This window comes from Bos taurus, chromosome 17, assembly GCF_002263795.3.
Source record: "Bos taurus isolate L1 Dominette 01449 registration number 42190680 breed Hereford chromosome 17, ARS-UCD2.0, whole genome shotgun sequence".
Lineage (NCBI taxonomy): Eukaryota > Metazoa > Chordata > Mammalia > Artiodactyla > Bovidae > Bos > Bos taurus.
This window is the reverse complement of record NC_037344.1, coordinates 16,858,191-16,871,581: the sequence shown is the minus strand read 5'-3', so window position 1 is coordinate 16,871,581 and position 13,391 is coordinate 16,858,191. Positions and strand designations below refer to the sequence as shown.

The window sequence follows — 13,391 nt, the reverse complement described above, 5'->3', positions numbered from 1 at the left end:
TGTTGTAAGCTAATACACATAGATAATGTGAAAGGATGCCTGGTACTGAGTTGGTGTTAGGTATTTGTTAGCTACTGTTACTTCTTCATTTTCTGTAATTTTCTAGTCAGTGTCTGGATCTTTAGCGATGTGAGGTAGGAAAGGATAAGGGAGGAAAAAAAGGTCAGGTCCAACCTCCAGTGGGTTATTTGTGGTCTGTAGCAGTATCACACCCCCACATCCCCTCCTTTCACCATCTGTGTTTTTTTTGATAGCGTTAGGGAGTTGGTTACGTGGATGAGAGCTTGAATCTTTCTGCTCATTTATTCATGCATCTGTGTTTGGTCCTTTATTGATTATGCGACTTAGGGCACTATGCAATGTGCAATCTGTATAGAGAGAATTTTCCCTTAAGGAATCTACAGCCATTTAGTTAGTGGTATAAATCATTAACATCTAATCAGGCTCACAAGGGAGGGGATATATGTATACCTATAGCTGATTCACACTGTTGTACACCAGAAACCACCCCATCATTGTAAAGCAATTGTCCTCCAATTAAAAAATCTAATCAGAAAAATTATGTTTGGGATATTCTGTTAAATCCCAATAAAGAAAACTACTCAGAAATGGTCTAAAATATCATATGATATCACCAATATATGGGATCTAAAAAATGACACAAAAATAAACAAAGGACACAAATGAACTTATTTATGAAAGAGAAATAGACTCAAAGGGACAGAATACAGACTTACAGCTACCAAAGGGGAAATGAGGATAAACTGGGATTAATAGATACACATTTGTGTGTGTGTGTGACTCTTTGTGACCCCATGGACTGTAGCCCATCAGGGAATTCTCCAGGCAAGAATACTGGAGAGGATTGCCATTTCCTTCTCCAGGGGACCTACCCAACCCAGGGATCGAACCCATGTCTCTTGCATTAGCAGGAAGATTCTTTACCACTGCACTGCCTAGGAAGCCCAACAGATTACACATTAGCATGTATAAAACAGATAAACAACAAGGAATTAATATATAGCACAGGGAACTATATTCAATATCTTGTAATACTCTATAATGGAAAAAAATCTGAAAAAGAATACATAGTAATAAAACTAAATCACTTTGCTGTATACATAAAGTATTATAACATTATAAATCAGCTATACTTCGATTAAGAAAAGAAATGGCCTAGGAAAAGTATTTTGTGAGAACAATTCAGTTTCTGCACTAAGAGGCTGTATCTTTAGCCATATTGACATATGGCATTGGTCTTCAGACTACAGATGTGGTCTCTTGTCTCTTCATCTCTACCAAGACCTTCCTTTGAAATTACCTGGCATTTTTCCTTCTGTTGTGAACATAAGCTCCCTGTTCAAGTTTAGATCAAACATTTTTCACTTCGAGTCATTCAGTGAATAGCTACTGAATGCCCGGTATGAACTTAAACACTCTGAGTCCGTTTTAGCCAAAACCGTTGGAGATTATGAATTATCTGGATACAGACTTTAATTTCCTATTTCATTTTTGGTTGTATTTTCACTCATAAACTATGCCTTTTCATTTGTCATCTGGGCTTTACTGAGATGAAGTATGTGGCCACTTTTCAAAATCAGGAATCTAACAGACGACACACTTTCTCTTGAAAGTCGATCAATCATTTCACTGCAAGAAATAGAATCCATTTTTAATTTGATTCTTTTTATAGGCTCAAAAGGGATTCCCAGTTGGTATAGTGGTAAAGAATCTGCCTGCCAATGCAGGAGAGACAGGAGACACGGGTTTGATTCCTGGGCTGGGAAGATTCCCTGGAAGAGGAAATGGTAACCCACTCCAGTATTCCTGCCTGGAGAATTCCAAGGACAGAGGAGCCTGGAGGGCTATAGTCCATGGGGTCCCAGAGTCAGACACGACTGAGTGCAGCACAGCCTCAGCATGGGCTCAAAAAAGGTTCATGCGTTAAGTGTTTTTGAACTGCTAGCAAAATTTTATCAGGTCTTCCAAAATATTATACTTCACTTAGACCACTAATGGTGATATGCTTGATGGTAACTAACATGTCCAATAAATGAAAAATTAGGGGGTAATGTTGTACTTTGCAAAAAGAACTTAATATTTGATCTGAGTCAGTCACTTGCTTACTCCTCTGTTCAATTTTCCTATGGTGAAAACCAGAAGTTTATCACGGTTAAGATTAAATGACCTTTAAAGTTCTTAGATCCCTAAATTACTAGGATTCTAAGTCTGTGTTCTCCAATATGGTAGCCGGTGGCCACACATGGCTTCTGAGCACTTGAAATGGAGCTAGTCTAAATTGAGATGTGCTCTAAGTATAAAATACACACCAGGTTTTGAAGAGTTAGTATAAAATGAAGTACGTAAAACAGTTTGGCTACATTGGGTTAAATAAAATATTTTATTAAAATCAACCCTACCAACTTGTTTTTATTTAGTATGGTTATAAAAAGTTCAAAACTGCTTTTGTACCATTTTAGACCTTCAAAACAAAGGGATCATAATCTATCTTTAGGGACTTCTTAATGTGTAATGGTTAATGCTTCAGTATTGAGATCCTCATGCCTCTAAAAGTCAATTCAAAACTCATATCTATCCAAAACTAATACACCCTGCATGGGCAGATATTTAGCACCTAGTAACTCTTAAAAAAAAAAATTATTTGTGTGCATCAGGTTTTGGTTGAAACACATGGATCTTTTAGTTGCAGCATACAGGATCTTTTGTTGTGGCATGGGAACTCTTACTTGAGGCATGTGGGATCTAGTTCCCTGACCAGGGATGGAACCGGGGCCCCCTGCATTAGGAGTGCAGAGTCTTAGCCACTGGACTACCAGGGAGTCCCATCACCCAGTAACTCTTAGTTACTCTCCATGGGGTCCATGCAGTCCATGGGGTTGCAAAGAGTCAGACATGACTGAGCAACTGAATTGAACTCTCCGTTGAGGTCTTGTGAAAATTCTGTGGTTACAATAATGAACGTTCACCCCACGCTTATTGTCTCAACTATATCAAAAGATTATCAGGAAAGACACCAAAATGTTAACAGTGATCATTTCTGGGTAGTGGGGTATTGATTCATTTTTTGATTTTTTTCGTTATCTTTCAGGCTTTCAACAAACAATGAGGGCTGTTATGCTTCTTCATCAGAAAAATTTATCTTTAAATTTCAGTGTGAATGAGCTCCTGAAGTGTATAAACATCCTGAATATGTAAAAAAGAGGTCAATTTAAGAGGAAATATTTCAACATGCTTTCATCTGCTTTGCTTCATTTCCAAATTTTCTATAGTGAATAGGCTGCTTCTACCAAGGGAAAGAGTACACCTCATTTAAAAACTGCACTATCCACCTACCCTTTTAACCTTAAACCTAAGTTAATTTGAATGATGGTTTCCTTAGAACTGACACTTCTCTCTCTGCTGTATTAGACTGTAGAAGAAATACTTGAGGTTTTAGCTTCAGTCATATGCCAGAATAGCTATTTAAATATTTTTATACCTTACTGTCCACCAGAACAGCATTTAGTTTGTCTATGCAGGAGATGGGGAGGAAGCTCTAAGGATATTTGAATATGTCACCATGTAAGTGGTTTAGGTTTTACTGCAAGAACGTTCATGTAAAGGAGTGCCATTTGCATGAGTCTTGCAGCCAGAGCAAGGATAACACTCCTATGTGCTGTCCAGACCAGTTCAGACTGCCATGGACATGCACACTCAGGAGGGCTCTAGCTTCAGTACACACACACACACACACACGCATGTGTGGTGAGCCCCATCCCAGTCCCACTACCCATCCCCTGCAGTTGCTTTTCTCCCTTGCCTTCCACTCTTAGAGGTCAGACCCACTGCCCAGCTTGCTTCTGCTACCACGGGGTGTGTGCAGGGCTGTGGCATCCGTGTGTGGGTGAGCAAGACCCATGCCAGCTCTGCTGTCTGCCCTGCTGCATCAGGAGTGAGCTGGGCTTCTCAAGGACTGCCAGGTGTGACGGGTTAGCCTGGCAACGTTCTACTCATTTAATTTCTTTTCTTTCTTCTTGAAGACAAGTGCCTCTTTCCAGTTCTCACGAGGTGACAGCCTTTGGGAATAAGGGCACTTGGTGTGTGCACGGCAGAACTTACTGTTGGTGGTAAAGATGATCTCTCCCTCCTGAGGGGCGGGGTCTGGGTCCTGGACGACCTGCAGGGCTCCCACAGTCCGGACAGCAGGGTCCAAAGTGACCGAGCTTTCGTTTACGGTCGTGTCACTTGCGCCTGTGATCTGGTTGGTGGGCGGACCTCCCAGAGATCCCTCGTAGTCGGTGGGCAAGTCGTCTAGGCAGTCGGCGTTGGGCTGACAGGAGCAGAAAAGGACCTGTTCTTAGTGGACATCATCAAGTTAGGGATGAGATGTCTACAGCCTCAATATTTTGTCCTGCCGGAAACTAAGTCTTTTACTGTTTCTTCCTGAATCACTTTATTTAAAGACATTCCACAATATAGTTCCTGTAATTACCATGAAAACATCTTCCAAAATTTTCTTTCCAAAGTCTCTGTTTAGATCTAGAGACAAGGTTTTAATTCCAGGAGTAGTAATCTCCATACATTAATAAAATTAGTTAAGGGGAATAATATGACATTTATTTATAATAATAGCTCTTCCTTATATATAGTGTTTACTTCTCATAATAGGAAGTAGATGACAGCCTGATAATTTGCCCCAAAGACCCACATGTTGTTTGCAAATGAACTAATGGCATGAGAGGAGAGACAGAATAAGACTCATTGTGAATTGTTTATAAGAGACACACACATATACACACACACACACACACACACACACACAAGCACAAGCATTTGTTGTTAGCATAAGCCAAAAAACCAGCTGGAGAAAAAAGTCCTATTTGTAGAACATACAATTGATCACATATTTATCAAATTCTCTAAATTAAAATCTTAAAATTATAAAACAAGGGTGAGACCACCCAGTGTAATTACCCACTCACTACAGGACTCTTGCCCCCCTAATCCTTCACAGCTCCACTTGAAACATATAGAAATGGGGGGCTCCCTATTTGGTAAGGCAGCCTGTGTCACCAGCTTTGTAAACTATTTTCTTACTGGACTATCTTACAGTCTCACTCTGGTTATAGTTCTGCTGGCTGAAGTGGTATTGAATATATGACTATCTCCTCCGTATGACTATGACTATATGAATATATATATATATTCAACTATATATTGAATATATGACTATGCTCTTCCATAAGCAGCTTTTGAAAAATGATTTTCAATTGTTCTGCCCCTGCCCAAACTCATAAAAATTATTTTTAAAGGCTGGGGGGGGGTAGAGAGATATGATCTTGAGAAGTAGTAGGAATAACTACTTATCATTTTTTTTGCATCAGTCTGAACAGCAACATTGCCTTGAGTGATGACAATGACACGGCTTTGTATCCTTAAAGGCTTAGATAAGGAGAATCCTGGGTTGACACTGATTGAATTAACATCACAAAGACCAGATTGGGTGCAAAGTTTAAAGAGAAAATCTACAACTCATGGACTCACTGGGAGCACAAAGCAAGGAATTCAACCTGCTAGACTCCTGTGCGGGATTTCCATTCTGAAACCACGTCTCCTGAGCTCCATACCTGCGTTTCCAGCAGTTGGCTGGAAATCTCCATCATCCCACAAACCCTCAAATTCAGCTCCATTCCCTCATCCCTGTGTTCTCTTTTCTTTCTGCTTTCTCCATTTCCATTGGCAGTGAGTCAATTCATTGAAATTCGACTGGTCAAAAGTCAACTCACAGAATTGACCTACTGAGATGACTGGACACGAGCAGGTATGTTCTGAACACTTTTCACCCCATTACCAGTCTCCCCATCTCCCTACAGTTTCTTCCACAGTATGCTCCATTCTCCACTTTCTCACCAGAGTACTTAAAAAAAACCATAGGTATGATTTTTTTTTTTATCCCCTAAAGAATGAATGATAAGCTCCTTACTATAGCAAACAGGCAGTGTACAGTCTGGCCCTAGCCTACTTTTCTGGCCTTACCTTCAGCCTTTGGAATATATCCACTATTTCAGTGCCTTAGCATGTGCTGTTCCTCTACTCAGGATGACGTTTATCGCAACCATCCCCTTCCCCTCGCCCAGGCCAAGGGTCAAGCTTACCCTGGTGAACTCCTACTCACCCCTCAAATCCCAGGCCAAAATGCGTCTTTGCTGAGTGGTGCTCCCTCCCAAGTAGTCACCTTTGCTACGGTAACTTTTCACATTTCTCCAACTCTGTTGAACTCATCTGTTACTGTGTTTGTCTCACTCTACTAGTCTACAAGCTTTTTGTTTTTTAATTCCAATTTTATGGAGATATAATTGGCATGGAATATTGTATTAAAGTTGTACAACGATTTGATACACGTACATATTGCAAAATGATCACCACAATAAGTTTAGTTAATATCCACTGCCTCACACAGTTACAAATTTTTTATTCTTCTGATGAGAACTTTTAGAATCTACTCTCTTAGCAACTTTAAAAAATACAACACAGTGTTGTGAACTAGGGTCACCAAGCTGAACATTATATCCCCAGGTACTATTTTATAACTGGAGGTTTGTACCTCCTGACCCCCCTCACCCAATTTCACCACTCCCCACCTCCCACCTCTGGCAATCACCAGTCTGTTTTCTGTTTTTATTCCATGCGGATTCCACATACAAGTGAGACATAAGCTTCTTAAAGTGAATCAACTACACTGATCTTGAATTCTAAGCCCTCACATAGTGCCTGACAATTATTAAGTGCTTGATAAATGTCAATTGGGAAATTTTATGTAAGTCTCAGTTTTTTGCTCTGAAAACCTGGGAATATTAGTATCTGCCCAGATCTTAGATCAATGAAGGGAAGATTTGAGAAAATACTTAAAAAAATTCAATTTTTGTGCAAAGCTAAAGTATACCTTTGAAGGGTAGCAGAATGTGCAACCCCAAAGTATGCTACTTTGGCAAAAAGATTGTTTTTCGTAGAAACAATTGAGAAGTAGGTAAAGAAAGGCTCTCCCCACCTCTTGTCTAAAAGCAGAACATAAATTTGTAAGGGTGTCTCTCTCTTCTACTAGGAAGAGGACATTTTCATCATCAGCTGCTGGGTGATTTTGACACCAAAATGGAACACACAACAAACCTGACTGACATGCCCTTATCTGCCATTGGCTCCCCCATATACTTAACTTTCCACAATTTGCTGCCCTAGAAACTCAAAGTCCTTTCCTTTTGTCTCATCACTTCTCTAAAAATTTCTTGCTCTTTTTTTTTTTTTGGCTGTGTGGCATGGCATGTGGGATCTTAGTTCCCTGAGCAGGGATGGAATCCATGCCCTGTGTGTGGGAAGGGTGGAGTCTTAATCACTGGACTGCAGGGAAGTCCCTATTGCTGCTTTTTGAAAATGCTATATAAGCTGAAGTTCTAACCAGCTCTGGGAGTCGCTCATCACCAAGTGCTGCTGTGGCTACTCATGGCTCATATACTGTTTGATTTTCTCTTGCTAATCTGTCATTTATAAGTCTCATTTATAGGGACCAGCTGGTAAATCTAGAAGAAAAAATGACTTTTTTCCCTCCCCTATTCTATGTAAAGATGCTCGTGGGCATGTCCCGTTGTGTAGGGGTAGCAGGGAGGAGTTCCCGGTAAGGATACTGTGCCGGTTGGTCTTCCAGCCATAAACGTCTGAATGTGACCATAGATGCAATAACAACTGATATATTTTTCAAAATGTTGACTTTGCTTGCTGATCACGTTCCTGCTTTCTTTCTTTTTTTCTTTTTATGAAATTATTTTTATTAATTTTGATGCAGCATGTTCACTTTTACTTTGTGGGCTAGGAGGAACAGTGTTATGTTTTTAAGAGAAGGGACTAGAGGAAAAGAGAAACAGTGGATTAGCTCAGGGAGACTGTTAGTGAGAGCAGGCATGAATAATTTGGCTTAGCTATAGTATTAATATTTAACAGACCAACCTTACAGAACCTCACGGTTTATATCAGCTCAAAATGGTTCATCAAAATAGAGTTATATTTTGAAAAGAAAACCACTTTATACACCACTAAGAGAAATTACAGTCATAATGTTTAGTAAGAGATGTCAAAAGCCATCTGTAAGTGAACAGCATATAGGTATTCAAATTCAGGTTAGCAGGGAAACTCCTCAAATAAACCAACTGCTAAATAGTTAGGGACTAGTGAACACAGCAACTCCATGGGACTGTCTATTCATTAACAATCATCCTTCATACCAGGATAATAGTGAGGGAGACAGTGCTTGCTGGGATAAAAAAGGCCTGTGTTATATGGTGCCTTACCAGAGTGCTTAGTGATGTGTTCTGTCATTCTGCAAAGACACCCCTAAACCTGACTGGAGAGAAAGGAGGATGAAGCTCTTGAATGTAGATAAAGGGATGAAAATGCTCTGACAATAAAGGACTCCCCCACCCACCCCTTTCAGTTCAGTCTTTTATTTCTCTTGGCAAAAAATAATGGGAAAAGATACCATTGTGATGGGAATTTCACAATCCATGAGCCTCGCTCTCATTCTTTAGCTCGTTTTAGAGAACCTCTTACAAAAATGAACACGTCCCCAGCCCTAAGCTTCCCACTTGTATTTATTTGCCTTAGCGCACAGCAGACACAAGACTACTCAGTTAAAAACAACAAAAGAAAGACCCAAATCAAACACAAAACCCTATATTTGGACGATCCAGCGGATCAGGATTATAGCCAAGTCTTTGGTGAATGGACATTCCTCAAAGGAGAATCAGGGTGAATTTCATAAACACCCCTCTGTGACTGGCAGCCTTCCCACTCTGAAGGCCTACAAAGCCACAAACATTTACTGAGCTCTAAGCACGTGTAAGGGATCCAGAGATGAAGGACCAACAGGCACCAATTATCAGAGAGGCTGACAGGCTCTTTTCAATTTTCTTTGATGAGGAAGAAATGGAGCACAAGGAGTTTAAAAAAAATTATAGAACAAATTCTTTGAGCTGCATGAAAAGGGTTTCAGTTAGCTATAGGAAGTTTTTCCTAATTGAGAAGGCTGTGAGCCTGTCCATTTACACGATGAGTTCTAAGAATGGAGTGAAAACATCCTCTCTTTGGTATAATGTAAGCATGGTACTACCATGCTTAAAGGTTTGGAGAACAGCATCCCAAATTGGTCCCTGATCCAGACTTCAGTACCATCCTCCAGGACAAAGCACCAGGGAGGCATGGGGGCAGCCATATGCCTCTGTGCTGCATGAGAGGCAGCCTGCATGCCTGCCTTCTTCTTCATAGAGGACGTTCTGTTCTCTGGGGCCAGCTTGGGTGGTGTCATGTTCCTGTTTGACTGGCCTTTAAGAATCCTTGGCAAAATCCAAAGATGCTACTGACTTTTACTTTTTTGCAAGTGTGCTGAGTAAAATCCTATCCAGACTGGACAAGAAACAAACTGTGGCCAGGATGCCAGACTGCTAAAAGTTAAAATGTTATTCGATTCTGGAAAGAAGCCCAAAGGCCACCCAATAATTCCCTTTTAAAAACAATGATTAGCTGTATTCTTGAAGCATTTACAATTCTCAGATATTTACAAGGCCTGCAGAAGTTATACTTTCCCAGAAAAAGTCTGGAGTGGCATGCTATTTAGTATGAACTGTAACCACTGGGGGTGGTTTGGTTTCATTGTCCTGACTGAGAAGCCCTGGGGTTGAAAACTGGGAGCTTAGAAGATATCCTTAAGCAACAAGCCCTAGGTTAAACGATGTAACTGTCTACCTTTAACTGCGAACATGTTAAAGATTTTAGAACCCAAAGACACACATACACACATGTAAATACACACATACATACATTTCCCTCCTCCCTGGTAAAAACCAGTTAGAGCCAGATATGTGAAACATGCAAACAGAGAGTTAAATTTTCTAAGTCATTAGTATCTGATAGAGATGCTGGTTTTTTTGCTCATAGTTCATGTTCACTGTCATTGATTTTCACCTTGAATTTATTATGCATTGACAACACTGGTCTGAAAATTTAATGCATTGCCTTTTAAAATCTAACTCAAAGCTACAGTCACACAAGTTGATTTGTGTTTGGTGTACTGAGTGTAAGAAAAAAAAAATCAGCATACAGCTGGCAGAGGCAGCTGGTACAGGGCAGAAAATTCAGCCAGTTCATGACCTCATGATGCTTCAGGTGTACTCTGTGCAACAGTCACTCTGATCTTCCTGGGATAATTAGCCTTTTGGCATTAAATAAAGCCTTTGATATCTGAGCTGATCCTTTCTTCTTCAGTGACATCTTGGGACTTTAAAAATTCTATTTCTTCTCTGCCATGAGTAGTGAGGAGTGATGAGAGGCAGGCTGCAGCAAAGCGGAGGGGGTGAGAGGGAAGAGGGTCTCTGTATCCTGCTGGTCTAGCTTCTCTTAGACGGCACCTATGCCGTTCTCACATCTCTCCGCGCCCTTAGGTCTGGTGGCCTGGCTTGCTTCCCGCCCTCGTGACAGCAGCTGGTGTCTCACAGCCACCAGCCCGTGGCCTTCACTCGATATGAGCCCAGGAAAGTCCTTCCCTGGAGCATCAAGCCAGCCTGCTGGGGGATGTTGTGTGCACTGGGTGAGAGACTGAGTTTGCTAAAACATGTAACTGAGGGAGCCAGCTTGATGGGAGTGGGGGAATTTAGGGCTTCTGGCTCTGGTTTCCTGCTCTCTCAAGCTCTTGCAGAGATGTGAGTTTAGCAGAGGCCGCCGAGCCAGATGCCCAGAGGCTGACCTCTCTGCCCCTTGTCCGGAAGAGCTTGTCTCCTCTGGAAGCTGGGCGATGGAGGGAGAAGCGTGGCGGCTGGGTCTGCATGAGGACGGTGCAGGTAAATGACAAGAGAGTGTCATCAGCGTAGCCCTGGCCTCTGCTGGGGTCCGACCCGCCGTCACCCACTGCAGCCCAGAGGAGGAGCCCGTGAGCTGCTCAGGCAACATCTCGACTCACAGACAAAACAACAAACTCGGTGGGAGGGTCACGATGTTCTCAGATGGAGACAAAGGGAGAGGAGAAATGTGTCCAGATGGGAAAGTGCTCCCAGGGCCTCATCACGTGACACCGCTGCTCTGGGGTCGAGGGGACACAGACAACCCGGGGCGCTGTTTTCTCCCTGCTGAGTGGGAAATGTGGAGAGACAGACACGATGAGGCTGTAGGCTGTACTGTGCTTACCGGGATCCCTAGGGCTTTAAGAATGTTCATCTTGCACATGGGGCAGGTGCGATGGTCTAGGAGCCAGGGGTCAACACAGGACTTGTGGAAAAGATGCCTGCAATGAGAACCATACATCTTAGCGTGGCGGTAACTGCGGAGAGCACCGCGTCCACTCCAGCCCGGAGACTCGTCCAGAGTCATGCACCGCTCAGCGGCAGAGCCAAGACTCCGGGACCTCCATCTCCGAACACCCGGGCCGATAATGCTCTCTGTTACATCTGTGGTCATACAGTGAGCATCTGTCTGGCTCCCGGGAGGGTCATCTACGAATTGCAGCCAAGACTTCCAAGTTTCAGAAAAGACAGAGAACGTAGAAACAGAGAGATGTTTCTGGATAGAGAGACCCTTGAATGGAAAGAAGGCAAATAGGTGAAACTTGCACAGACCCTTCTGGGATAACTTGACAGTGGCTACTTTTAAATCAATCCCAAATGTCTTGTCCCACCATCAGAAGAAAACCACAAAACAGAGCCTCATTTCCATTGATATTAGGGCAACTCACAAAAGGCAGAAGAGCTCTTGGAAGCAACTCACAGCACAGGTGAGATTTTAAGCTGTTATGACCGGTGGCTGTTAGGTCAGAAACCAGGTGAGCGGTACCATAAGCTTTACTGTTCAGCCTCACGTGCCCACCCTCAGGAGCCTTCCTCTGTGTGGCAGGATAAGGGGGTGGCATTTAATAGGTATGGGGGTAGAGGCTCCTAACTTCCTCTCAACTTGGCTCACAGGAGCCCACTCAGAGATATCAGGGGCTGTCTTCTCATGGAAGTCTCACGAGACTCCAGACCACAGGCAGAAGTAGTCAGAATTTCCTGCCTGGGGCAAGAAGAGAGAGAACCATCTGTGTTAAGTATGCGGGCATCCTTAGGACACACCACCCATGCTTGACTCCTCAACCTTGCACCATTCCTGGAATCCTTCCAGACGCTTCCCTCATTCTTGTGAGCTATTGTTCTAATGATCCTAAGAGTTTTGTGTCGGAATGCTTTAGGCTCAAATGCTTACAAAGGACCTCTCAAATCAGAGAAGAAGCACTGCTTCTGAAAGTGACATGGAGAAGAACCCATGTGCCATGGCTGGGACTGGCAGTGTACAGGAAATGATCAAACTGGGGATTAGGAAACAGAGAGGAGCCTTGTTTAGATGCCCTACAGATTCCCTGATTAGAAGAAAACACATCACATTCATTCATTGCTTTATCCGTGCATCCATCTGACAAGTAACATCTGCTAAGAACTGTGTCCTCGCTGGGAAATCTGCATGATAGTGATTTGGTTCCTTTTCTTTTGAGAGTGTAACAGGAGAGGCAGACACTAGTAAGATAGAAATAAGCTACTTCATGAAGACAGTGCTATATACCTCATTAGAAGAACATGGTGTTAGCAGAGGGTGGGGGGAGCTTGTAACTGGAGATGGTGGATGCACATAGAAAGTTTCCCTGATGACGTGCTGAAGCTCAGACCTGAAGGTTTACACAGACATGGTCCACGTGAAGGGGAGGGGGGAGGAAGAAGGGTCTTCTAGGCAAAACGAATGGCTTGTACAGAAGCCCCGACCTGGGCACAGGAATGCACTGCATGTCCCAGTGCAGCAGTGGAATGAAGGGGCTGATGCTGGACAAAGCATCCTGTACCCCCCACACCTGGGTTCGATCCCCGGGTTGGGAAGGTCCTGTGGAGAAGGGCATGGCTACCCACTCCAGTATTCTGGCCTGGAGAATTCCATGGACAGAGGAGCCTGGCAGGCTACAGTCCATGGGGTTGCAAAGAGTCAGACACGACTGAGCGACTAACACACTCACACTTTCTGTACCCCTCACCCAAAGCAATGATCAGCCTCTCTACGTGCAGGCTCTACATTCAGAAAACAAGTTCCTAATCTAATTGTGCTCACTCACTGGTGGTGTTCCTGGTAAAACGGCAGATATTCTGGTCTCTTTGACTGTCCCTGGGAGGACAGGCTCTGTGGTGTTTCCTGCACGTATGCTGGAGACAGAAAGACAGCAGGGCCAGTTAGCTGTTTTAAGTCCCCAAGTCTCCTCTGCCTCATCTGTAAGATGAAGATATCCCTATTCCTCCCTGAGTCTGCCAGACACAGGAGCCAGTACTTACCACCCTAGGTGATTT

General features: G+C 42.9%; 1 protein-coding gene and 1 non-coding gene across 6 annotated transcripts in view; both read right to left on the bottom strand.

The window, feature by feature from the left end:
* Window positions 1-13,391, bottom strand: part of RNF150 (ring finger protein 150) — a 281,768-nt gene that overhangs the window by 47,738 nt on the left and 220,639 nt on the right. For all 5 annotated transcript variants that reach the window (XM_024977572.2, XM_024977568.2, XM_024977569.2 and 2 more), the window contains exons 5-6: window positions 11,224-11,320; window positions 4,120-4,330 (exon numbers count right to left, since the gene is read on the bottom strand). In XM_024977572.2, coding sequence (XP_024833340.1) covers window positions 4,120-4,330; window positions 11,224-11,320 — 308 coding nt within the window. The remainder of the gene's footprint in view (window positions 1-4,119; window positions 4,331-11,223; window positions 11,321-13,391) is intronic.
* On the bottom strand, window positions 2,768-2,840 carry TRNAR-CCU (transfer RNA arginine (anticodon CCU)). The gene has a single exon. It is a non-coding gene; the product is annotated as a tRNA-Arg (tRNA).